This window comes from Calonectris borealis, chromosome 19, assembly GCF_964195595.1.
Source record: "Calonectris borealis chromosome 19, bCalBor7.hap1.2, whole genome shotgun sequence".
Lineage (NCBI taxonomy): Eukaryota > Metazoa > Chordata > Aves > Procellariiformes > Procellariidae > Calonectris > Calonectris borealis.
This window is the reverse complement of record NC_134330.1, coordinates 8,937,136-8,964,932: the sequence shown is the minus strand read 5'-3', so window position 1 is coordinate 8,964,932 and position 27,797 is coordinate 8,937,136. Positions and strand designations below refer to the sequence as shown.

General features: G+C 37.7%; 1 protein-coding gene across 9 annotated transcripts in view; it reads right to left on the bottom strand.

Moving 5' to 3' along the window:
• Positions 1-1,508: 1,508 nt before the first annotated feature.
• Positions 1,509-27,797, bottom strand: part of RABEP1 (rabaptin, RAB GTPase binding effector protein 1) — a 49,079-nt gene continuing 22,790 nt past the window's right edge. For 4 of the 9 annotated variants that reach the window (XM_075168939.1, XM_075168940.1, XM_075168944.1 and 1 more), the window contains 14 exons: positions 21,643-21,762; positions 18,507-18,642; positions 17,557-17,735; positions 16,480-16,605; positions 13,322-13,789; positions 11,052-11,156; positions 10,172-10,288; positions 8,798-8,896; positions 7,199-7,339; positions 6,295-6,484; positions 5,947-6,002; positions 4,926-5,024; positions 4,179-4,295; positions 1,509-2,138 (listed from right to left, as the gene is read on the bottom strand). In XM_075168939.1, the coding sequence (XP_075025040.1) occupies positions 2,037-2,138; positions 4,179-4,295; positions 4,926-5,024; positions 5,947-6,002; positions 6,295-6,484; positions 7,199-7,339; positions 8,798-8,896; positions 10,172-10,288; positions 11,052-11,156; positions 13,322-13,789; positions 16,480-16,605; positions 17,557-17,735; positions 18,507-18,642; positions 21,643-21,762 (2,055 nt within the window). In that variant the 3' untranslated portion in view covers positions 1,509-2,036. Of the gene's footprint in view, positions 2,139-4,178; positions 4,296-4,925; positions 5,025-5,946; positions 6,003-6,294; positions 6,485-7,198; positions 7,340-7,403; positions 7,443-8,797; positions 8,897-10,171; positions 10,289-11,051; positions 11,157-13,321; positions 13,790-16,479; positions 16,606-17,556; positions 17,736-18,506; positions 18,643-21,642; positions 21,763-25,181; positions 27,754-27,797 lie in introns of those variants that run through there. The other 5 variants (XM_075168943.1, XM_075168942.1, XM_075168941.1 and 2 more) reach the window with 4 other exon arrangements.

Sequence of the window (27,797 nt, the reverse complement as noted above, 5' to 3'; positions counted from 1 at the left end):
ATGCATAAGGAGGCAGCTGCTGTCACCTCACAGTTCAGCAAATATTAAGAAAGGTTAAAAAACCCAAAATCTGGTAATAGCCAATTAATAAAGAACCTAAGCCACATTTCAATTTCACTTTGAAGTTACGTGTCATCTGGAAGATGACAACTCTGCTGTCTATTAGTCTAGTCATTACTAAGGTAGGAAAAATGGCTGTTGGGTGTCAGGATTATGAAAGGAATTAATTGCTAGGGTGAATAAAATGCTTTAATTCTTGCAATGAGTGACAAGGAATTGAGCTTGTATGCTTCTTTTTGGCTGTTTTTAAGGCATTCCTCTTCAAAACCACCAGTTCTAACTTTATGTTAGTAGCAGGATATACACTACTAAAAATAGGATTTAAGCACTTAAAATATAATCATGTGCATTACAGTTTGGAGCATTTTCTGTCACTTCTGGTTTTCTTCATCACCTTCAGATCTATGGTCAAGTATGTAAAGAAAAAACAATAAGCAATGGAGGAAAGTCTAAATTACAAATTTTGGACAGTAATGATCTGCTCCTTCAGCCTCCTTTCTTTTAATTGAGTTGTAAGTAGGGGCCAGTTCAAGAACTTGGTTTGCACGACCAGTATTATCAACACCTGCAACCGTACATGAAACCATTGCTATCCAACTGTGTGCATGGAACTCCAACAAAAAGAGAAAAAGGAGGAGGAATGGTCATGTTACCACCACACATTTATAGAACAAGAAACCCAAACCTAGCACCTGATTGATCACAAGAATTTCTTGCCTCTGCTGTCATGTTACATAGTGTAATTTAAATGTATGGTTATAGAAATATTGGATAGTGTAGGAGTCAACTCTGAGCAACACCATGATACCATACTTTAAAGTAAGAGATGCACTGTACCTTTCAAACTTGAACCAGCAGAATAATGCAGCTCCAGCGCATTTGTGCTCTGTGATTGAGTCAATCACTGTTTTGCATACTATTACGCTGACCCAGAAGAGGTGGGTCAAGCCGATTGCTTCATTTAGCACCTTACCTTGACACTTTCCAGTGAAAGCTAGCAACTTTACATCTGGTGTTATGCACCGGAGCAAAGCAGACCTGCATAAACCCCATGCCAATGCTCAGACAACGCATAGGATTTATACTAGCTTTTTCAACGCCACCCCCCACCCCCAGAGAAGGGATTACAGGTATTGCTCAGCTTTGGAGATGAGCAAGAACCAGCTGTAGTTCCATATTCTAAATTACATTTGCAAAAAGAGATTACAAAACAGTGCATTCCTTGTGCTTTTCCTTAAGTATCAGAATTCAACAGAAAAATTTCAAGGAGCTAAATTCTCAGTACGTTTTTCATTTTTTTTTTGGATTAGCATTTATCTGTTCAGGAGACACACAGCTCATTCAAGTCCACCATATTTCAGCAGCATTCAGATTCTTCAACACAAAGTCAATGGTTTAAAAAAAAAAAAAAAAAGTACTGAGTTATGAAATAAGATCAATATCCAGTGTCCTGCTAATAAAGTCATATTTTAATATAAAATATTCATACAGCATACTCTACACCTCATTCTCTCTGCTAGCTGAATACTGTTACTGACTATTCAAACAGAAAAACTTCAACCACTTTGCTCTTCAATGTTTTGGAGGGACAATATGGTTTCCAGCAGCTAGTTTGATCACAGTAGTGGGGGAAAGGAAAGAGGGAAAGACAGGGGGTAAAACTCTATATTAGGTTACGAAGTCGGCTGAAAGAGGGGAAGTTTTTCAGAATGTAAGGACTGATCCCACTCAGTGGAACACGAAACACCACACTCATTAGTGTTTCCATTAGAAAGTTCTCCTTCCTACACTGCAAGTCACCCTTGTGCTCTCTTCCTGCCCAGTACGAAACCTTTTTCCCCTCTAGAAACAAAACTTAGTCATTGCTCCCCTCTGTTGTCTTCTGCTCTTTCGGTTAGAATTAAATAATAATTAATGTTGCTATAAAGATGAGTTAAAAACCCCAAATGCAGCCTTGGAGCCCGCTCATCAGGGTGTCATGTTTCAGGAAGCTGATTAATGTCCGTCAGTTTTGTGTCATTCAGGATTGCACGGATTCTCTCCAGGGAATCTGCCTGCCGGATCCGCTCCAGCTGCACCTACAGAAAACCAACAGATGCAACTGAGCGAGTAAAACATACTGGTGCAAGACCACGGACCCATAACCAGAACTGAGCCAACAGGCCACGTGAGCAACGCCTGTGCAAGCAGAAGAGATACCAAATTATCGTTGGCTGAAAAATGCAAGGTGTGAAGGAGCACAAGGTTAATTTACAACCAAGAACGGGGGGAAAGAAGATATAAGGCAGTTGTGTTTTTAAAATAAAAAGCCACTTTCTGTGGGGCTCAAGCAAGCCTTCATCGTCACTCTATGTTTTGCCTAGTAACCAGTCACTGACACCATACTGGCCAGGCAAACTGGAAGGGATGTGCAAAGCAATGTAAACTTTCACAGAAAGACTGTAAGGAAGTAGAGACCTGCCTAACATATGCCTTCAAGCCTCTCAATCTCAAAGCTGAAATGCTCTTGGAGGAAACATCCCATTTCCAAGCTCACTTCTTTTACTTGCTTTTCTGATAATCTATCTTAAGCTATTTCTTATACGCCGAAAAAATGCCCAGCAGAACTGTGTTGAAATGAACACGGAGAGATCACAATTTTTTTATACTTTTTTTTTTTTTTTAAACATTCAAACTTTCACGTTCTTTGTATTAGGATCTGGGCTTTCAGTTGCAAATTCCCAACTAGTAGTTAACTGATTTTTATCCCTTCCTCTCCATTGCTGATACCTAACTTGGCCAGCGGACACCTCACAGAGTCAGTCAGTCATACTCGCCAGGCTCTCCACTGACAAGGTCAGGGAAGGAAATAACCCCGTCCGGCTCTCAGGAAGCCAAAGTCCTCATTCGATGGTAATCTCTCGTACTATGCACAGCGGAGGTGGCACAAACCACCGTTTAAACTGAAAGCACTAACTGCTGAGAAACTAACATGTAAGAACTGCTTAGGGCAGAAAGAAAACGCAAATTACAGAACTACAACACTCTTACTGAGCTCAGTACTGAAGGCCTACTAAACTACCTGCAAGTTTTGGAAGAGTGTGCCACACATCTTCCAAGTGGTGTATATGTTTTTGCCCTAAGAACTGCATAAACCGGTGCATGCAGTACTTACTAAAAAAACCAAACGAGGACAGTTCCCTATTGTCCATCCAGCTAAACTCTGTCTAGTAAACAATCTCCTAAATTCCTGTTTTAGTTTTCTAAATAAACCTGAACAACTTGACTCAAAAAATCTGTATTTTTAATTCTGCTGAATTTCACCGAGCAGACTGGCCAAGAACTCAAAGGAGACAGTGCTGAAATTCAGTACCTCCTTTGTGAGCCAGATTTCTAGTAAGCTGGAATGTGAGGGGGCGTGCAAGTTCTAAAAACACAGACACTGAAGGTGAGATCAATCTAGCCTGGCTCCCTGAGGAGACAGTTAGTCACCCTGCAAACACAAAAACTGCAGGTCCCTTTGCGCTCTCTACAGTTAACAGAAAGAGATCAGCCTGACAAACTGGAATTAGCCTCGATGAACACCCCTGCCAAAACTCCTTCCTTCAGCCACCTCTCGGTATCTCATCGCCAACCACAGGTTCCACTTTTTCGAGGAAATACAAGCATAGCAACAGTGACAATAGCAAGGCTAAGACTTTTGGATGTATAAACAGAAGGCAGTAAATATAACATGATATGAATATATGAAATGGTTCTTCAAACAGTACAAGTTCCTTACTTTGTCCTCCAATATTTGCACCCTAATGATTTGCTATGAAAAGTAACATACTGGAAAAACATCAGGAAATGCTAGGGTCTAAAGGTGCCATCAATTATGGCTCTCTACAGTTCCTTTTAGTACAATAGTTGTGTATCTTTGCTGCTGAGAATCGGTTGGAATCAAGTAATCAAAATAAAATCCCCAATAGGCTTTAATACTAACATTATACTAGGAATACTTGATCAGTTTATTACACTAATAACTTTTAAAATAAATACCAACGTAAGAAAATTTACAGCTGCTACTTATTTTACACAGCTCTGGAAAAGTAAAGAAACAAAAGTAGCACCTTACAAATTGATTGCACTTCCCTTACCTGAAGTGTCTGAGAAAGCTTTACAAAATCTCTCTGCACTTGCTCACTGACATCTAATTCAGTCTGCAACCGCTGAGCTTTATTCTTCTCTTCAAATACCAGCTGTTCAAGGTTTGCCTGAAGAGAAAGAGATTCTTTATGCTATGCTTAAACTGAATAAAAAAGGAGAAGCTTGTATAAACTGATTAAAGATGATACTAGAGCAAAGCAGCGTAGTTATTCTCAGAGTCCTGGCAAGAAATTAAACCAATCACTCTTTCTACGCCTCAATTTTCCTAATTGCAAAATCAGGGGCTAATAGCCACCAGACAAACATCCTCATTAGATTGGTTAAAGCACGAAAAAGCCCCATGTCTTCTAACAGCACTACATCCAAGGATCTCAAAATAAAAAAGCAGATTTCTGAGCTTTAATGGAACATGACCATAGATGAAGGGCAGTAATCTGATAGAGAAAAGACAACTATCTTGCTGTCTCGAGTTTTAGTCAAAAAAGTCTCTGGGGGAGGGAAGAAAAAAAAAAAAAAGGAAGAGGAGAAAAATTGGATCACAATTAATTCGTTTGACCGCCAAAGTAGGGATTGGGATGAGGATTTAAACAGCATGCAACAGACACTATTTCACTGCCAGAATCTTATCAACATTCAAAAGCTTCCTTTTTCATTCTCATGTAGTCATACATCTTCTGACCACAGTTTGATCACCATAGAAGATGCATATATATTTCATACCCAGACATCATAGCTACCTTTGCTGCTGTCTCCTTCTTCAACTGTTCTTCTAGAGTGTTTTTTGTTTCCTGCAGATTCTCCAGCTGCTGCAGGTTTTCCTGTGAAGAACTTTCCAACTATATCATAATAATAAAAAAAAAAGTATTAACTAAAATTCCTAACATTTCAATTTCTCACAGTCCCTCCGTACAGGAAGTACAGCCTAGGTGTCCTTCACAGGACTCAGAAATACACCTCAATAATTTCTCCTAGGGACACAGAAAACATCTAAGTAACACCTCTTTCTCTCCATTTATTTCTTTTGGGAGCTGGAGAGAAATGTCACCCAAACCTGACATTTAGGTTATTATTAGGTAGCCTAATATTAGTCAGGAATTAGTTAACCCGATATTTAGGTTACAGATTAATAAGCAGACAAAACACCTTTTCAGGAACAGAACTATAAACGTGTCCAGTCCTATACTGGCATCAATACAGCTATTCTGATCTTCAAAGTTCCAGGCATGACCTTATGTGTTCCCTTCGAAACGGCCACAGAAGCCGCACAGGTGCAGTTACAACACAGGTGCATCTACATTCTTAGTTGGTATCAAGAGTTGCAACAGACTGAGAGTGTCCAGTACAGTGTCAGTGCCCTCAGTAAGAAAATCTGTGCAGATGCATAGACTGGTGTTCCTTCTTACAGAAAGGAAAGGTTATCTATGCAAATAAGGCAGCCCCCCAGCATCCCACAAGCAAGTTGAGATGAAGGAACAATAATGTTACACGTTTCAGAATTCTCTCCTTAGTTCAGCTCTCTTTCCCTCCCAATACTGGGCATGCTAAACATCATACAAAAATATATCTAAAGTGTTACTGACACCTCAAAGGCAGATTGGGAAAAAGGTTCATTTTCTCTGATATGAAGAGTTTGATGTCAAAGACAGCAACACAGTGTCACTGATGGAACTAGCAGAAAAAAAAAAATCCTATTCTCTTTGTCTAAAAAGAAAAAAAAAACACCCAAAACCAAAAATCCCACAGTGAAAGGGTCCTTACTTGTTCCTTTTCCACTTTTATTCTTTCCAGTTCAGCTTTTAAACTGGAAATGGAAGCTGAAAAACAAGAATATTAAAGCTTAAATGCAAGAAAACTACTGGAAACCACTGGATATACCCTGTTTACTTCTGTTAGTATTTAAAGGAGAATTAAGCACGTGCTACATCAAAGGTGCCTCAAAGGTAAATAACTGTACTTTTGTTTTCAGCTGCACAGCTTTGGTGTATCTGCTATCAAAAATGGACAGTATTTAAAATTCAGATAAGTCTACTTATCCGAAAATCAAGTCTTCACTTATCTTACTAATTTCTAACATTCCTATTTTGAGACTGTTTTACCCCTGCTCACCTATTTCCTCTTTGCAATTCTCTATTTCCAGCTGTAGAGTTTCTTCTATATTTTCTTTCAAATATTGTTCAGCTTGAATCTGTTCTTTTAGGAATAAAATCTCCGCCTTAAGTTTCTCCTCAAGGTGATCTGCTGCTGTCCGCACACTAATTATGTCTTCACGATATTTTAAAATCAGCTCACGGAGCTCCTGAATCAATGATTAACAAAGATTTGTATTACGATCTTCAGACAAACACAGTACTATATTTATCACCATACAAGCCAAAGACAAAGTTATGTTACCCCGGGGTTTGTCCCAACATACCAGATCTTGCATCCAGCAAGGTATTAAAACAAAAATTGCAAACAGCTTGCTTGGCCACAGTAAATGAAGAACGTGTAAAGATTCTTGTCTCCACGGGCTCATGACCCTTTCCCCCTGCCCTTCACCCCCCACGATCTTTTAAGCTTGACGTGCTTGAGCATAAGGGAGTGGCCATGAAAAGGATGACAAGGCTTATCATTATTCAAGGCTCAGGATTATTATTGGTCTTAATGCCTGGACAGAAATTAAAGTGACAGACTAAGCTTAATTTATTGAATCAATACCTACATTGCAGCCATGGTGACTGAACACTTGTGTGCCCAGTTGTAAAATAACAGCTTAAACTAGCTGAACTGGGATAAGCCCACACTCTACTGACAACAGAGCAGTTGTCAGGCCATAGTTAACTCATTTTATTATCATCTATCCATTCCCTGAAGCATGGTCATGGCACAGACTGCCAACTTTGTACATCACAGACTTACAGGGTTAAAATCCAGATTGTTGTGCTATGAGTCAGCTTTTTGATAAAGAAAATTCTTCCAGTGAGATCTAGTCACATGCATTATTTGTGTTAATGATTTAAAAATGTTTTACCTCTGCTGCTTCTGGTAGAATGAAATCTTCGGCTTGCTGTAAAGACACATGCAAGCTATGTTTTCCTTGAAGACTTTCATTATCTTTTTGCAGTCTCACCAACTCTTCTGAAACTTGCTCCCTTGACTGTATCAGGACAGCCTCCAATGTAAAGAAAAGCATAAATTCTCACTCAGGGTCACGCCCAGATCTCTTCATACCGCACTTACTATCATTGCTTTCAAAGGTCTGGTGAATTAATATTCTTTGTAAAGAAGGGAAACAAAATGTTTGTGTGGATCAACACTATCAGTTCTCTTTTGCCTGGCCTATGCACCAGAAATAAAGGAAAGATCAATCTTAACTGTACAGGTAGATAGGAAGAAGCAAGTGATGAATACAGCATTGTTAAGTCTCACAGTTTTCTTCTGTATTTATCCATTAGCTAGCTGTGCTGATGAAGGCAGGGCGGGAGGGGAAATCACATGTGGTTTCGAGAACTGGCAGTGATATTTATTAAAATCACCTAACAACTCAGCTGTAAGATCGGGTTATTCAAAAACCTTAAACAATTATCCTGAACCTTCCAATGGTAGGCATCTGCCTCCCACTGTCTTTTAAGAAAAACATCAAAACAGCTGATCCCTTGTGAAGAAAAAGGATTAAGAAAACATAGTTTTGCTTGCATTACAAAAGAAAAAAATCCAGCGAACTTTTCTAAGAGGAATGATTGCTTCGGTATAGGGAAACAGGGACTTGAACTCTGACAGAGGCTGCCCTTTGTATTATAGGTGAACAGCATGAAAAGCATATTCAGATCAATACATTTTCCAAATCTCTGCATCTCCATTGGGCATGCTCTCATGCCGAACATCAAACAGAACGTTTCTGCAAGCAATGTCTTGATGTCCTACAGACAATCCCAGACCCTAGAAACGCAATACTGGGATTCATGAGAATGAATGCTCTTAGTCCCCACAATGCTGTGCAAGGGAGGAAAAATGAAGGAACTTGATTCTAATATAGAAGAGAATGAATTGCTCTGAGGAAGTCAGACTTTGTTCTGCCCTAGAAAATGAGGTCCTATTCCTGTTCTCTGGCTTAATTCCTATAAGATGCTCAAAATAGTTTTAAAAAAAGTAAGTTCCCATACATATCTCTTCCTAGGTGTTAGGGCTGATATTTTAAGTCTGACCTGTAAAAACATTGAGCCTTCATTTCTAAAACTCAAGAAAATACTCACTAGTGAGGGTACTTGTGATGAATCCTAAAAAACTGTCGAGAAAATCTATTCTGTGTTCAGATCTGAGGTGAAATAAGATACTAAATGGGCATGGAATGTACGTAATGAATAAGGGGGGAAAAAAGTTAACTAGTAATCTCCATATTAATCAATATGCATACACACAGAAAGTATGGCAGACTGACCCTACAAACTGTTACAGGTCCAGCACTTGCTATCAGAGCTCATTTGGTCAGTAACTTTACATGTTAAGATGCACAGCTCTCTCTAACCAAGCTTCGCTGGGTAGCAAGACAAAGCCTTTGACAAACACGTTGAGCTCCAAAGGTTAGACAAACAGTGCTGTTCAAGTGATCTCTGGCTTTAAGCTGTCTTACCATTTGCTCCTGGACACTTCTCTTTGCTTGCGAAAACGCCTGCTGCAGTTCACTGAGGAAGTTCTCCGACTTTTGACATTTAGCCATAAGCAAAGAGATCTTAAAAAAAGAAAATCCACACAAAGATATAAAACATGAAACAGGTTTTGAAGAAGAAATAACCACTGAAGTTCTCTTGCCTGTTATCAGTAAACTAACATACACTTTGAAATTTCAAACTAATCCATGAAAGTTTATTTTGTTAATTCCTTACTTAGTAAAGCAGTAATGCAGCTCCAGTCAGTAAAGAAGAGATGCTGTGCTTCTATACCAATAATATACTTATATTCTATTTACCAAACTCTAAACACAAATAAACAGTTAATTCTAATCAAACTTGAATGTAAGTCAGTTCAGAGACGCTGAAGGGAAACTGCAGATACTACCTAAGTTTTCAGCATTTTTTTTAAGGTAAAGTAATTTTTTGTACCTTTCTCTGAAAGCATAGATCTTCAAAAACTTCACAATTAAGTTGTTCTACAACACCACATCCTTAGCAGTTAGATTAAGCATTACTTAATTAAGAGCACCCTGGTACAGCCAAAAGAAAGAATGTATAAACATATTCCTGTTATCTAAGACAGACTTTGTCTAACGACTACTGTTTCTTTAGTAAGAAAAAAATACTGGATGGGATGGAAGAGAAAGTTTTCCAGCTCAAGTGAAGTAAATTCAATGTCTTGTACACAGCATTTACCTCATATTGTAATCTTTAATAGGCCAAAGATGATGACTTTTCTTTTCTTTTTTTTTTTTTTTTTTTAAAAGCTATGACTACCACACACCCTATTTGGCTCCATTGTTCCAGAAGAGTTATGTACACATCTCAAGACTGAAAAACCTTTTCAGATTATTGTTTTAAAGAAGTCTAGTGCATATTTTGGACGCAGTACAGTTACTGCCTGCTCAGATACTCATTAACTGTATGTCTTCACCACAAGTCCGTCAAATATTGGTGAGAGCAAGTTGTATGAATAGTATCACTCTTCTACCAACCAAGAACATAGGGCTACTTTTGCGTGTTTGGGTCATTTCATACACAGGTCATTTCAAAACTCAAAAACTACTTAAATTCCAATTATCACCTCTGTAATGGATTTCAAGATTAGAGATGAAACTTTAGGGCCAAAATTGGATACCGTATTAAAGACATGTCAGACTTATGTAGAAACTGTGGCAGACTCAGGTGGAGCATAACTAACCCTAGAAATTCTCATTTTTTTGGCCTCTATAGCAGGTAGTCCATCCATATCTAACAGAAGACAAGAGTTCTTATTACATACTTTTAAATAACATTTCATGATTCCTACCATCTTGATTACAAAATGGTTGTACCTGATTAGAGGAGTCCTCAGCACTTTGTTTCATGTAATCCTCCAATTCTTGTTTATCTTTCATTGTCTTTTCCAGCTGGTCATTAGCCTGCCTCAGCATCACCTGCAGCTTTTTCACCTGTGTTGTTACCACACAATAATTTTATTTTCCATTCTTCAGGGGAGTATTTATTTCCTGGACACAAATGTGACCCACCCCATTGTGCCTCCAAACCACAAAACAAAATCCCTCAAAACCCTATGCAACCCAGAAGTTCCTTTGTTGTTCTTCTGAAACACCCAGCACCACAGATTACACCTATACGGAAACATGGGACATCAAACTGCGCTGGACCATCGCCATGTAATGACTTCAATCACTTATTTCAAAGCAGAATGTGACTCATGCCTTCCGTACCAATCTGAAAATTGTTCTTCAGTATATGGCAGGAAACAAACATCCTCCAATACTTTACAGTATTTTATGCTGCTAGGATGAGGTCCTCTAATTTTCCCTTTGCTGTTAACAATTCTTGCAGTATCAAAGATAATAGAATTTAATGCATGAAAAGCATTTTAGAATATAAATTATGAAAGATACTGACTTCAGCATGAGCACAACACTTTTTATAGAACAGTGCCTTTACTGCATCATCTTATAGCACCGGATAAAGTGGTTCTCCAAGGTGAATCCTTAAGAAATAGCTACACGTGGTGCTCATGACCACATAACAGTATCAAATCAGGTTATGTCAATAACATGTCAGAAGTTATCCAGATTTTAAGTATGCTGACATTGTTCAATTAAAACCAATGAATAAAACAGCAGATGGTTCACTGTTGCAACCTTAGTAGTAGGAACAACTGCAAAAGTCTTGCTAAAGCTTGAAGAGAAATCCCACCTGGTCTCTTGTCTCAGCCTCCTGAATCTGGATACCTTGCAACTGCTTCTCGTAATTCGAGCACATATCACAGCGTCTACCCAGCTTGTTCCCTGCATTCTGCACCTGAAGAACACAGAGTTATCACCTGCTATAGAGGCCATAAAATTCTTCAAGGAATGCAGGAGTGCTACATACTTTCAGGTGTGGTGTGTGATCACAAAATGTTATGAACAAAAGAAAGTGGCAGAATCATGTAATGGCAAGATTAAGTTGCTCTAAAAGTAAAGGATAATGTAAATTAGCTGCAGGATATCAGCTTTTCCTGGCATGAGGCCCACTTTTAGCACAAAAGCAATAAGCCATGACATGCAAGAGTTCATCGAGTCATTCAGTGTGTCCTTTTGAAATATATTATTGAATTACCTGTATAGAAACAAACATCTCTGAGAAATGCTTTCAACAGACCATAGCATTTTTTCATGCAATTATTTTATATTACAAATCAAATTATAAACACAATACTACGGTGTTTGTGTTTTTTTGTTTTGGGTGTGTGTTTGGTTTTTTGGTGGGTTTTTTTTTTAAATCAATACAAACCCATTAAAAAGCAAGTCAGTTCATCAGGTCAGTCTTCCTTAAATTTCCTTCCTCCCGTACCTGAGCTTTGAATATTTTTCAATGGCACAGACTAATTTTGTTCTACAACAGTCATCAAGCTTTATTTACTTTTTAATACCCTCCTCCAGTATTGCTTAGTATCAGAGACTGAATAATCAGCTAAAAGAACAATTGGGAAAGAATAAAGTAGAAGACAGGCAGATTTTAAAAAAAAGGCAAAAACAAACCCCGAAACCAAACCAAACAGGAGAGAGGGGAGGGGGGAAAAAAAAAGCGTAGGGGTGTGCAGCGGGGAAACAAAGAGTAAACCAGCTGCCATTTTGAAATTGTAATGGTTTTGGCCAAGGGGACAAATGCAAGTTTTACCAAAGCTCCAGCTGCAAGTCAGGTTTGAGCTGAAATTGTATTTGTATTTGCTGCTCCATGTCCCACCCACACAGAGTGGCATTCACATACCCTGCCTGTACTCCTGCCTCCAGAAACATGTGGGAAGCCGTGCATTTCTTTTCTGAATTCTAAGAAAGGGTTGGAATAAAATGTCCTCCAAATATCAACCGGGCAAGGAAACACTCAAGAGTAAAGGATTTAACTCAGCTCTAATGATCACTGTAGTTTCTCCAGATATTACAAATTAGTAGCAACACAAAAAATAGCAACTTTACAATAGGTTTGGAGAGACCTCCTAAGTAATGATTTGCAGATAAGTTGAATTCCAACAAGTTGAGGAAATAAAATATCATCAGTTCTTCATCTCATCTGGCCTTTGCCTGGCCTCTTCTCTTTCACTGCATTCTTACATTCCTTTTTTTTTTACCCCCACCTTGTCTTCCTTTTCACCCATTACGGATTGTTATCTCCCCCCGCCCCACCTTTTCTTCCCGCCAACGCCAACGTGTTGCTCTTTGGCCTCTCTTCTTCTCAAAGAGTAACCAGAGGAGCCCCACAATACTCCTCTTTTCAGCAATAAACCAAATACAAGCTTTGAACTGGCATCATATAAAACTGCTGAAAAACTGACAGGCAGAACACCTAGAAGCAACAATTTCCTTGGTCACCCATACTGAAACTGGCACAGTGTTAAGTCTAATCTGCTGCTTGTCACTCTCAGAAATTGGTTTCTGATGATGCAAGTCCTCAACAATTTTCTGAAGCTTCCTTTGTGGTAGCTTTGTGTTATGCATATCTTGGCTACTCATTTCTAAATTGCATTCAATGCACAATCCTCAGTAAAACTCCTTGGTGTACAAAAGAGCACTGTTAGCCTTGCTCCTTTTGTTAATCTTTGACCTTTCCTAGTCACCCCCAGATGCACTATAACATCCTCTTCTTAGCTTCCCATTTTCCCCTTTTCTTTGAGTTCTCCCACCTTTTTTCACCCCCTCGCATATTTGCGAGATCAACAGCTATCTCTGCCAGACCCTCCCCTAAGTGCAAAAATATCCTGTGTTTAGTAAAGCTGACTTTCCCACGAACAGAGTCAGCCAATATGGTTTACATCAGATATGCTTTACCTACAGAAGTATTCCAAGAAAAAAAGTGAATAGCTACATATGATGCTACGTATTTCCTTCCGCACCCGACTCCGTGTAAAGCAAATTGGGAAGAGCTTTCACTAGCAGACAGCCCACAACGCGCAGAGGCAGCCTGTCACGCAGGCAGCGGGTACTCACCTCCTTCTGCAGTAGGTTCCACTCTGTTTCGCTAACCAAGCGGTAACCGCTAGGAGATACATAAGCGCTTTCAACCCCTTGTGTAACACTGGAAAGAAGTGAAGCAGTCTCTTCTTGCTCTGGTGTCATTGCTTTGATTGCTTTTTCCTGATCTTTGGTTAACATGAACCCACTTGGCATTTGCAGAGACCCAAGGGAAGCTGTATCAAAGTTCTCAGACACTGAATCTGCTCCAACAAGTGGTCCAAAATCTGATTCATCCAGGTTCCCAGCAGATTTTGCTTTGTTGTTGTATCCTAAAGCTTTGGACTGTAAAGATCCAGATGTCCCCAGACTGTCTGTTGACTGTGCTCTCCGTAGTCCATCTTTAAACATATCATTATCCGATTTATTGAAACATTCGCCAGAAGAAAGAAGCAAGTCTGCATCCAATGAATGGACTGAACCATGAGTGCTATTTACATGCACCTGGAATTTAAAAACAAGGAAGAAAAAAATTATATACTCCGTTCTAGAAGCATGGTACAAAAGGAATGCTGGACACTAATTCTCAGACGTGGTAAAGGCAAGTTTAAATTGGCTTTGGCAAGAACATCCGATCACTAAACTTAAGATGGCAGAGAAAAGGATAGGGAACTGAAATGTACCAGCTAGAATTAAAAACCAAAACAAACAAGCAAGCAAAAAAGTCTTCTGTTAACAGAGTGCTTTTGTAAGAGTCTGTCTTCCTGCCAGACAAGCAAGGACACAGTCACCTTACGTCTTCCAATGTTTGAGACAAGGCGCTTCTTCCACTAAAGAGATACTTGCAATATCACTTCTAGAATTATAATCTACACAACAGAAAGTAAATATTCCACTTCCACAAGTAAATTCAGAAGTAAATTCGTAAACAAAAAGCTTTACGTTAATATAAAATTAAATGGAGAATGATATACTTAAAATCTACTCTATACTGACAAGTGAATATTCTTCTTCTATTTCTTTCTTCTGCTTTAAGTCCCTGACAAAATATTGTAAGAGAAAGAAATATTTTCCTTAAAAGATTATTTGTATGTAAAATAAAATGAAAAGGGAAAAGGCTGGGCTTGAACAGAAAGGCATCCTGGGGAATGCCAATACCAAAAGCCACACTAACTGTCCTGTGACGTGTATAAGGCACATTAAGTCTCTTGATCTCTTTTTATTTATTTGTAGCACTGAAAAGAGAGCAGTAATGCTTTATTTAAAAGCATATGACTGCTTTCAAAATATCTTACAATATATTATGCACTTCTGCTTTGCCATTAGACATGTAAAGAAAGTAACACTGAAAACAAGCCTCTTGAGAAAAATAATAATTTCCGAAATAGGTCCAGCAGAGACTAGCAGGCAGCTGGTACTTCCATATAGGTGTTTGTAACTTATAACAATATATTATGTATTACTGTTTTTATGACTCTTTTAAATGCCTTGTTTTAAGCATTTTTAGGCATAATATTTATATTTACTTTAATACGTGTATATATGAGTTTAAGTTCATAACAAAAAGTCAAGAGAATATGGACTTATATAAAACTGCATCTTCAGACAACAACTGTTTGGTGATACAGTTAACAAATCATTTGTTTGTATTGCAAACTGCTCAACAGAGAAGAGCTCAGAAGTCAAATTACGACAAGTTATGAGACATGACTGATAATACGATACATTACCACTTCTAAAACACATTCTGTACAGCTAGAAAAGGTCATAAAATAGCAACAAAATATAAATCCATACGCAAAACCGAAACCACTCTGGAAATTATACCCTTACTCAAAATGTAAAATTCTCCATCATGTATAATTCCTAGAATTAAATAAATGTTGTGATTAAGGGACTTAAGAGTATGCCAGGAACTGAGACTAAAAAAAGCATCAGAAGACAAAACTTCTGTTCACCATCAATAGGTCTCATTTCACATCTGGATACAGAAGTGTTAGTATACCACACAGAATTTGAAATAGAAAAAGTTGTATCCTTACTGTAAGATAAAGGGTAGAACTAGATCTCAGCTACATTTAGATGTTACAATTGTGAACATCTTTCTGCATTCTGAACTGTTACAAATCATTGATAACAATAAAGGGCAGACTCTAGAAGTATACACTTTTTATCCCTTCAAAGAGGATAAACAAAACAGGCAAAATACTGGTTGACACTGCAAATTCCCAAGTCTCTTGAAGCTTACATAAGCTTCTATAGCACAAAACTTGGTTTGTTTTTATTAATTTGTCCCTGTTTTGACTTACAAAATCAACATAGAACCTGTCAGATGATCAGATAAACACGCAAAATGCAGTGGGAAAGGATAAGTAATTGCCCATTTTGATATTGTTTCCATGTTACAACCTGTGTGCTCACTGGACTTGGTTCTTCACAAGCGAAAAGCTTAGGCAAATTTCAAATACAATTTTAGCTTGTCCCAGTATATGACTATCTACAACACTCAAAAGGCTTGCTAACTAATGACATCCAGCAGCATCATGTTTTCTGGCTGTTATAAAAAGAGACTACTAATACAGCTCAAGCAGCTTCCGCAAAAACTTGGTGCTGAGCCCCAGCTACTGGCTTGGCTAAAAAAAAAAAAAAAAAAGCTTATTTTTGGTTGCTGAACAGATGTGGCCAAAAACCTCTGCTTGCACAGTTGGATGTAGCTTAATACATACAGACACACACATCGTGCTATTTTGCACTTGCTAAGCAACTGGCTGACTTCATAATCCGTGATCTCAGACTTGTCTAACCAGTTTAAGTTTAGTACAGAATTCAACAAGTCGTTTAGCAAAGTAGCTACAATACACTTGCTGAATGTTCAGATATAATTGGTTTATTTCTGAACATTTAGGTGTGTTAGAACATGGTTATAAATCCCAAGAGAATTTAATAGCAGTTAACATCAAGAACACAGAAGGTAAATTACAGTTTTTAACAGCACTTCTCAGGATTGTAAAGTATTGTCTTCCAATCTTTATTACAATTTATCTATTCAAGTGCAACTCCAAAGATTTTTCATTGCATAATAAGAATTATAAACTACAGAGAATAAAGGGCACTAGTTTCCATTTGTATTTGTAATCAACACCCTGAGGAATGCACGAGTGCTCAAAGTTGCTTTGAATATCCAATTGTTTTACCTCTTCATTAGAGAGCTGGGTAAGGGTTTCCTCATGGGCTAGAGAACATGAAGCTTTCGTTTCATCATCTGAATCTTTCTGCTTCTGCTCCTTTCTCTTACTAAGCCTTTGCTGATCATCTTCTTCCTAGAAATCAGTGGTCAATAGAGAACACATGTAAGTGGGATTAAATTCTGCCATAGTAGTCATGACATTGGCTTTCATGATAAACTAAGCTACAAAGAAGGCACTGGAAAAGATTATTTTGGTTAAAACCCCAGTATTCTTCTGGTTAAAAATCTAGTATTCATTTCACAAGGCACCCACACTGACTTAAACAAGAACTTACTTTTCAAGTTTAGTGGCCAACTCATGTTCTAGAATAATTTTATTCAAAGAACATATTACCTAGATCAAAATTCTTATTATAGGGATTACCAAATAAGTAACAAAAATAGCTGTTACTAGCTATTGTATAGAACCTGATAATGTATTTGAATCACTAATGGCCCCATTAACAGCCCTTATACAAGCATGAACATTAAAACAAAATGTGAAAACAAGAAGTGCCTTGGTCACTCTAAACAATGGAATATAACATATGGAAAAAGAATCAAAAGAAAGACATGATAGAACGCTAAGTCATAAAGCATGTACACGGTCACTTGCATAAGCTAATTTAAAATGAAGCTCTTAATTTATGCCTGAGCTAGGTACTGTATTGGAAAAACCTAGAAAGAAGTGAAACTTGTTATCCTAACATCCTTAACCCAGATTTTTGCGTCACAGATGACTGTTTCTTCCTCCAAGATTAACCTCTGGATATTATTACCTTTTCATTTAACAATATTGGCAACGTTACTTTTAAAGTTACTATATACATTAATATTAAAATATTTGCACAAATGGAGAGTTTGTTATAACTGTCGGCTGTCATTCAAATGGAGAATTTCTATTAAAACTGTCAGCTATCATTTTTTGAAATACTAACAGACTTAAATAACTTGTCTCCAACATGTGATTTCCATACCTGCTATACCACATTAAAACTACAGTATTTAAAAAAAAAAAAAAAAAAAAAGGAAAGCAGCAAGTAACCTGATCCTTTTTTTTGAGTTCTTCAACTTGTCGGAGCTGCTCAGAGGTCAGAACAATTTCCATACGTTGCATGTCCCTCATCAGCAAACGTTGAGACTCCAAGAACTGGTCATTGGCTTTTTGCCATGTGTGTTTCAACTGGTTGTGCTGTTGTCGCTCTTGCTCTAAGAGATGGCAAACTATTCAAAAATAGAAAGCGTCGTTCTGAATCAGAATTTTTTTCAACCTCTTTTCCAAAGAAATGCATTTTCACAAATAAAAATAATTATTGTTCTAATCAAAAACAGTCAGGCTTTGTTCAACAATTATTTAGGATGAAATAAGACATTTTCTTAATTCCCAAACTTGGCTTGTGATTAGGCATGGATTACTGACAGTTTAAGATTTCCCAATTAGAAGACTAACGCCTTAACGTCATTCATGAATTCTAATAGTTTATTTTTTTTAGTGCTGGTTTCAAGAGACTGCCTTCTACGTCCCTATTTATTTCAACAGACGGTTCCATTTTTCATTCCTCTACAGTGATTCTGCGCTGTACTGGCATGCATGTACATTTACACATCCATTCTACCACCAGGCATTCAGAATTGACACACCTCAGGGAGACATATCAATACATTACAGAAACAATGCTCATAATTGTACACAAAGAAAAGACACCAATAAAATCACTTTAATAAGAAGGAAGCTTGCAACACTATAAGAACTTAGCAGAATTTCAATAGCATCCCCTGAGAGAATGAACGGCTCTGTTGTTTTTCTCCGTCATAAAAGAACTCCGCATTCAACTCTTCTGTAAACATTTCAAGGGCTTTAACATTTAAAAGTACTGCTTCCCCCGCCCCCAATTTCTTTAAATTCCATTCAAATAAGAAATCAGAAAAGGAGTAACACGTGTGCTTAGTGTCCTTAGTGTAAAAGAGTCAAAAGGATTATTATTAGATAGGTACCTTCATGCAGTTCTTTCCGCAACTTCTCTGCATCTTCTTGCAGGACTGATTTTTGCGTGTTGAGAACAGCCACGTACATCTCTAAGTCTGTCCTACATGACTTCTCGGCTTCCAAATAATGGTTCAGTTCTTTAACCTGAATAAAAAGAGGGAAATCCACCATCTCAGTGGAGGAACACTCTCAGGCATTTCCTTTTTCTTAGAAGTTATAGTGTCACCTGTTCAGGTAACTTACAGGTGCTGAAGACAAGTTTATTTCTAGAAATCACAAATACTCAAATACCAGTGCGCAAGCCGTATTTGTATTTATTTCTAAATAAATAAGTCATTAAAATTCTACTAAGTCAAACATACCAGTATATTTAGAGAGCTCCCACAGCTGGATCACAACAACAGCGGCACTGAGCACAGAGATGGTAAAGAGGCTAAGAACAGCAAACAATGAAGCAATCCTTTAATTAGCATTGATAAGCCAACAACTAAGTTCTGTGTTTGGTTTTGGGTTTCCTAGTCCGAAGAGGATGAGGAGACGGTTCAAAACAGAGTAATAATAGTAGTCTGAAAACATGACTATGAGGCAAGCTTGAACTAAACCAGGGATGGTAAGCCTAAGAAGAAAGAAAACTTGGGGACAGACAAGAAGAAAAACATTCAAACCCATGAAAGGCTGCTGCAAAAAGAAAGGAAAATCTGTCCACGGAGGATGGGATGACAAGCAGTTACAGTAAGAAAGACTGAAGAAGTATATTAGGATTTTCTTCTTCTTTTTTTGTTTTTTAAATAGCAAAGCTAACAAAGAACTGGAACAAACGTCCTGCAGAGACTGCAGAATCTCCTGTGAGAACCTTTTAAGATAAGGTTACATAAACATCTGTCAAACATCACACATGTACAAATGGATCCCATCTTGGAGCAGGGAACAGGGTGAAAGATTTCTTTATGGCCCTATTCAGTTTTATGGTTTGCTGAGTTAGGAATCAGAAGAGTTTTTATTTTAAAGGAAACAAAAGCTTTCAGGTAATTCCTGACTGGCTCCACAGAGCTGTTCTTCGTCTTCCTCAAGACAGCACAGGAGCCACAGACACCGACTCAGAGTTCAAGATAGCCCTTCAGCTTTAACTTGCCATTGATGGTAGGGACAGCTTCTCCTGCCCTAGGATACCAAGTCTCCTGTCTGCAAGCCTTTTAGCCATTGAAATGGAGAAATCTGACTCCCAGAGAATAACCCTTGGGAAGGATGGATGGAGGGGGGGGGGGGGAACAAACCACCAAAACAAAAGAAATGCATTGTTTCGCTAATCCAGCTAAATACTTGACACTGAAAACCAAAATTACATGACTCAAGATCTCAGGTCTGAGGGATTTCATCATAACCAACAGAAAGGCCAAATGTATCGCTCATTCTGCAGGTGTCAGTCCTCACACCAGTCTAGTAATATAAATCATGTAAATGATACCATGTGTTTTTATAGCATTGTAGACTAAACTACTTTAACAACTTCCTAAGTTTGCGCTTAAACATCTCCTTGCTAGATACAAAATAGCAATTCTTTCCCATTAGGCTAAAAAGGTGACTTGAAATAGGACCATCAGCAGCTTCAGACAGAAGGAATAATGAAGTGGAATAGACCACAGGTAAGAAATAAGAGCCTAAGTTTTTTTTTTTTTTGGTAAGAATCACCATCTAAAGTGAGACTTCTTTAAAACAACCCCTCAATGAACTAGAAACATGGATAAAGTGATTATTCTCTTTTTTTCAAGAGATGTGTGCTTGTGTTTTACTCATCCCATAGAATGACATGCTCAGATTTTAGAGGACTGACAGAGAAACCAACACAATTCCTGGTCCTGAAACACTATCAATTTTACTCAGGCCTTGCCTGTAAGGAAAGAGGGAGACAAGAATGACCTATGATTTTTATAACCAAATTCAGCAGAAAAGTTCTAAGAAAAGTTCTAGACTACTCATAAAAGAAGGAAGAAAAAAAAAAAGCAAAAAAGAAAGCATTTTGAGAGCAAGCAAGCAAGAAGAGAAGGTTCAATCTCCTCATCTTCCCCAAATTCCATGTGGCAATGAAAAGGCAGTATTATCTCATCAAGAGAAAAAGCAGAACTACCTGGAGAACTTATTCCTAGGAACACTTCAATCTCAAAAATTTGACCTAAAAACCAATTCACAAAGAATTTATGAAGAAGGAAAACACTCAAGCATGGACTCTCAAGCGAGTAAAATTGTTAAGACTGTTAAACGAATTACACTACTCTCCCAAACCTCAGACAGACCTCCAAGTTAGACTAAAAGGAAGAAAAAAGAGAAAGAATTCCAGCAAGCGATGAGCATCTATTTAAATGAAAATGCAAGTGATCCAGAAGACAAGGAAGGTATTTATTTGCATGTCTTAAAAACATCCAAATGATAAGTTATTTTGCAATTTCAGCCTATTTGACTTTCAAGATAAAGTATTTCTTACAGAAGACATGTTCATTTCTGTATAAAACAGTACATTAAATGCAACTATCTTACAATGATGTACATATTATTTACCCTTCACAGCTAGTGAGAAAGTTCAATAGGGGTTCTGACGTAACTGAAGAATACAGGAATGCTGGGTAAATCATTTACATTGACTTCTTGCTAGCAGTGGCCAGTATCCCTTTATATGAATCTGAGGTTTGATTAAAGTTTAAGATATAAAAATTCTGGTGATACTGCCTCAGTTTTATGCCCAGGATTAGAAAATGAAACATAGCAGATACTGGATGGAAGAAGATTAAAAGAATTCTGTCAAATGCAAATCTTTCTGTAGCTGCGAGCATGACATTAATCTAAAGGCCTGACTGCTGGAGCTATTTTTCTAAAGGTTTTTCTTTTTCATTTCTATTAGAGTTGAAGCCATGCAATTTAAGCTAAGCACAGATGACACACACACACACGTAACCCAACCCTCAAAACAGAAAGACAGGAAAACATATATAGGCCAAATAAATTATTTGAGCTATAGGAGAAAAGATATATTGTGCATGAAGAGTTTCACTATACCCCTTTTTCTCTCTTACAAAATTTCACTTTACTTATCTGCATCAAACTAGCATGAAGCAAGATATAAATTAGGATACAGTTACAACTCCACCTCACCTTTGATGCTTCTAACTCTTTTATTTTTTCTTCCGCTCCTGTCAATTTCTCCTTTAGCGCTGCAATCTCTTTCTCCATAGGCATCACAACCGAACGCAGCTTCTCAGCATCTTCCTGGGCCTGAAGTTAATGCAATAAATTATGAATAACACATTATCATAGTTTTCACCACAACAGTTTCCATTATGAGAGACATTTCGAGAAAATCTCTATGCCAACAAAAATAGCTGACTAAACTTCCACTTTCAAAACTCGTCTTATTGCTATTTATTTAGTTCAGCAGTCATCTCTATGACAACAGGCTGATATTATTCCATTCACAGAAGGCAGCTAAATTTTAAATCCATGTATGGACTAGGCCATGAATATATGTTTTTAAAGAGAATGTTAGTAAATCTGTCACTCTCGATACTTGGGAGAAAATTTACAGATCAGGCATTTCAAAATACGTACACTTTTCTGTTATTAAAGGCCTAACTGTCTTGCAACTTGCTGCCATATAGCACATATTAAAAAAGTGTAACACAAGAACTGCATGGTCAGTTATTGACCATTCATTTACTTACTCGTGAAGTTGAAAGAAAAAGGATCTGCACAGTAATGCATAGTGCAGCTTTGTTCTGTTTTGGAAGACCATTTTTCAACTTTAAATTACTACTGATGTAGCATCAGTTTTTGGTGTTACTGTACTAAATATTTCAAAATTATATACAGACAATTTATCAAAAAACCCATGATTTTTTCAAAAAGTAGTTCTGAAAAGATCAAAGCAGGACAACAGAATAAGAATATTGATACGAGGAAAAAAAAAAGAGAAAGAGCCAGGTAAAAATAGTGAGAATTAAAATGAGAAATAGCATTCAGTGTTCAAATTCAGAATTGCACGTGTCAAAGGGTGGCCCTGACATCCCTATTTCTTAAATGCTCTGGCTTTCCTTCATGGATGCACTAAAAACTTTCCAAGTGAAAGTAACAGCTCTCATAGCTTACAACAGCAAGCAGAACACTCAAATATTCACTACAGTAAAATTCTTCAAGCCATGAAGAATTTAAGCAACCTAATTTGGGTTGGTTTTATGTGTGAAGGCTCAGAATGCTCAATTGTTCTCTGTCTTCTACTGGAGCCTACTGGAGGAATTCAGCAGGGGAGGAAAGGCAGAGAACTACGTCCCAAAGCTGAACTTTCAGAAAATTACACTCCTCCTAACCTGATCAGCAAAGACAGCTGCTAAAAGATAACATTCATGTCTTGTTTGAAATCTAGACTAGAATGCAGGTCTTAGAGGGTACTCATTTGCCTTTCAATTTCTCGTAAGCTTATTGACAACTGTATTCTGAGCAAGACTTTCAGGAAGAAAAACAGACGGTATTTTTAACCATTGAAGTTTTCTAAACTTAAAATTGATAGACAAAATAAAATAATATTGCAATGCCTGTCAATTATCCAAATGCTACCAGGCTCTTGGGCTCTAAAAAGCTTTAAAGAAAACTCTATAGACAAAATAAAATTACATTTCTTCATGTTTCATCCCCTTCTGCGACATTTTGTCACTGCTAGTTTGCTTGTCCAAAGACTACAAATAAAATCCATGAGGAAAGCGAGGGACATCACATGATGCAGTGAATTCAATACCAAGGACATGTGACAGTGTCACACGTACGTACATATCCCGTCACTTGCAGCCAGCAACTCATCAGTCACATTTTTCAAACAGATGGGAGCAGGAGTTCAACTGCAAAGACTGCTTTGTATTTCATTTATTGTATCAGTTCTATTCATTTAATGCTACCTATAGCTGGCTCATATGGACTAAAGATAGCCCCAACATTTTTAGGACTGTTGAATAAGCTTTTTCCTAATTATTCATGATAACTGCAGGAACATTTCATCGCCAGCTTGATTTCACATGGTTCAAGATTGAATATAGAGCAAAAAATGTGTCCATGTTGGAGCCAGCCAGTTCACAGAAACAGTCAGAAACTTCCCCAAAAGCAAAATCGGACTGTTAACAGCAACCAACTGGAAACACAAAACTGTATCAAACTCCACATGACAGAAGAATCACTCTAGCTTTTACTGCTTGGTAAACAGAGCTGAAGTTTGACACTACGGTTGCAACATATTGCAAATGTTTCATTTAAAAAAAAAAAAGGGGAGGGAGGGTTGGGGGCGAAGGATCCATATTAAAGGTCAGTGTGATACGAAGCTAAACACTCAGAATAGCCTATATCTGCTAACAAAATGAGTGATGGACACTGGGTCTTCTTTTGAAGGTAAAGTATGATTACTGAGACTGCCAAATTGAGGTTAAAGTTCTACTCAAACTTTTCATTAAAATGAGAATATCTATCCTGTCAAAAAATGCTACATTAAGTTACTGTCACATGTGGCAGGAGTTGCCACAGCATCACATTTCCTGTGTTAAAAGCTGTTATTCAGACTCTTCCAGAGGTGTAATCATTAAAACATTTATCTCCTCCTAACTTTTTGCCAAACTAACTGTACTGTCAAAGACCAAGGTTTTACACATTATCAGCTTGTATTTATTCATCACCTAATCAAAAACAAAGCACCCAAGCTGCTCCTGCCCCAGCAAAGCCTGCTTCCCCCAGGAGAGCGGCTGAAGGACACCCTGCAAGGGACCTGCAGACCACAGCATGAAGATGACTCCACAGAGAGAACACGCTAAAAATGAGTCCAAGTCAACACACACAACACTGCATTGCTAGCCTGACGGCTAGCTACAGCAATCCTGCATGTCCTTTACTGTTACTCCAACCAACATTTTCAGAAGAACAAAAACCTGGCTGGAGAAATCTCAGGCACGTACTGTACCTGAATTTGTTCCTTAAAAACGAGACAAGCAGAAAACACACAGACACAATTTAAGAATCTCTCTTTAAAGTGGGAATAAACCATTTAAAGTTCATCTAAATCTACTCCCCTGTTCTTTATCATTACCAATGAAAGCAGCTTACTGTGTATCAGATTTTATGGCCAACTCTGTCACAGAAATCAGATTACCCTCCCCTTCCAATTTCCCCTCTTCTAATAAGTACACTTCATAACAGAAGGTTTGTCCTTTCTTGCTTTCTCTATATGCAAAATACCTGTTCTGCCGACTTCTGCTACTCAGAGTTTGACACAACTGTGCTAAGAAGAGCCTTTATATTCACCACAGCTCCAACAGAAAACCAGATCATTTCCTGAATGGAAAATGAGGTCTGAATAAAAAGGACTAGCCAAATTTTGCCAGTGTGCAAGACTCATCCCCACCAAGTCATTGCCCACAGGGAGCCCAGTCATTACTGAGCAGAGAACTTGCATGGAAGCTCATGCCGCTATGGCTAGACTGCTTTTAGCATCTGTGGTAACAAAAAACCCAAAACCTATCTGGTATTACAAAGCAACAGGAAGATAGGAGATTTTTATAGATCACCAATACATTTTCTGAAAGATTAATCTCTAGGTAAGCACACTTATCATTAGAACAAGGTATGTACCTTTTTTGAGCCGAGAAGGGAGATTTATAGAATATACACAATGTTTTCAGCACAGATTTCTTAGAAATTGTTGATTTATAATAAAAATCACAGAACACGCAAGTTTTCTATAGAGATTTGACAATTTGCAACTCAAAATATATTTACATGGAAAAGCAAAACAGCTGCTTCCAGACAAGTGCATGTTCCACCAGACACGCTCTTTCTGACAAGAGGATGCTCAAGAACGCCAAACGCAGGTTTGCAGGCTAGAGTTGGATACCTCCGGCAAAGTAGTCACAATCTAGTACATACAGCTCAAAATAGTATGCTTATCAAAACGTAACCCACCCCCTCTAAGGGCTCCCAAACCAGGATAAATAACATGCACATTGGAAGTCTGAGAACACACATACCAAAACTGTACACTCAACCAAATGAATAAACTTTAAATTCAAAGAGATATTTACAGAATTTGGAGCAACATTTGTTATCTACCCTTCATCTCTTTCAAGGGAAAAGCATGCAGACAATAAGCATAATCGTCAACAATTATGTGGACACAGTATTAAATTTCATGGATTTTCTTTGTTGTTTAAAAATGGATTTTATAGCCAAATTGAACACAACTGAACTGAACTATTAGCCAGCCAAGAGAGCCAAGAAGGTTAGTGTCCTGGACTGAAGCATATGGCTTGTAATCTTGTCTCTGCTCTGTCCATTCTTCTTACCTCACGTCTCATTGAGAATGCTAGCCAATGGTATGGTTTTCTGCTAGTTTTAAGAAATGTGATATATTATATGCTGGTACAGCTCCTACTTACAACCCAGAGAGTACAGTACTCTTTTTTTTTTTTTTTAACTCCTTTGAGATTTTTGGAGGTTCCTTAGGACTGGCTAGAAGGTGAAGATATTTTTTAAAAACTCTTTCCAAGTTTATGCCTAGAAATAAAATAAATCCATCTTTATAATGGAGCATATAAAGATGGAGGATGAATACAACATGGTTGGCTGGAAATACCGTTTTTCATGAGGAATTGATCACAAGTCTTCAAAGAGCACATCCCAAGTGATCAAAAAAATTCCTCCTTTCGTACTGACTGCTGATGTATGCATATTCATTATTTTGCTAGCCAAACACAGCTTTTTGTGGGCTTGGAATTTGCTTGTTTGTTTTTAGGTGAGATGAATGTCCTTTTTCTAATTTTGATCTAATTCTTAGTCTCCTTGAGGAAAAACCTCACAGGTTTAACAAGAAAGAAGATTAAAAAACCCATACAAAGCAGTTTAAACAATTATTTCAAGCTGCACTCTGAAGACCAGATTTACCCCGCCCCCCATATTACATAAGGTACACGTTCCTCTGCTTTACAGGCCTATAAAGCTTTCCGAGCTCACATTAATCACAGATTAATAAATCGATCACCTTTTCCTTTAGTATTAGAAGGGATATTTATTTCCTTTTTAAAGGAGTATTGTTGAAAATGTTATTTACCTGCTGTACTAAACTTAAATGCTAACTGGCACATAGTAAAGCCACTAAGTTTAGGTGAGCTGCTCTGTCATCTGAGCAACTTGCAACTCCAGCTGTTACATGACCAGTACATTCAGATCAAAAAAAACCAAAAAGAGCTGAGATTTTAGTTATTGGAAAGAGTCTCTCAGTCAAGATTGTTTTCTAAAAATTCTTATTGGCAGTTTGTTGGTAATGCACTGCCAGGACTTCTACACTATGAACTCTGCATCTTCTGGGTTGTTTCTACAAGACTCACCACACTGATCCAATTTTGAACTTTCCTTCTAGCTTCAGCCAAAGTCTTTTTTTCCTCTTAATAGGGCTAAAACCTTCTTCTCCTAAAAACAGCTGATGTCTTAAAATTCCAGTGGCAGTAATTCTGTAGTCAGAACATTGGCAAACAGGCTTTACTCTGACTTCCACCTTTATAAATCAGGACTATACAAAGAGCAGTCTCACTGAATACCAAACACCAAATACAACTAGCAATATTCAAGAATCTCCTTATAAGTCTCAGAAAAAGAATTCCATTTTGCAACACTAATACTGATTGCATGTTACAACATAGTAAAAATAGGTAAAATACTTATGTGGGATGTTTGTGATATTCAATACTGCCTTTCTTCTACTGACAGCAAGCATAAACAAGGAAATGCAGTGATGTGGCAGATTATCAGATGTTAGTCTACTCCTTTATTGAATATAGGATCATTTATTACATTAAAATTGTCTTAGAATACCTTGAAGACTACTGTAAGCCTGCCGAGAAGACAAATTCATTTAAATGCAAGTTTTTATAATATGACAAACAAAGATTCCAAAACATTGATCTATTATGACAGGTTCAATTTCCTCCCTGCCTGAAAGAGAAATACACCAAACCTTCAAACTCAACCAGAAAAAGAAAAAAAAAATCCAAACTCAACACAAGGCACCTCAATTTACTTCTATGAAGCCTTCTAAGTCACAGATCTTTGAACAACAATAACAACAAAATCTTTCCAAACTCCAGGGCAACTATCTTTCATCATCTAGAGCCTGTTGTTTTATGACAGCAAGGTTCTGTATTTCCTAGGAAGCCAGCAGTACTGTGTTGCACAAACATGGCTTACCTTAAAAAAAGAGAAAGACATTTTAGATATAGTGCCCATTAAAA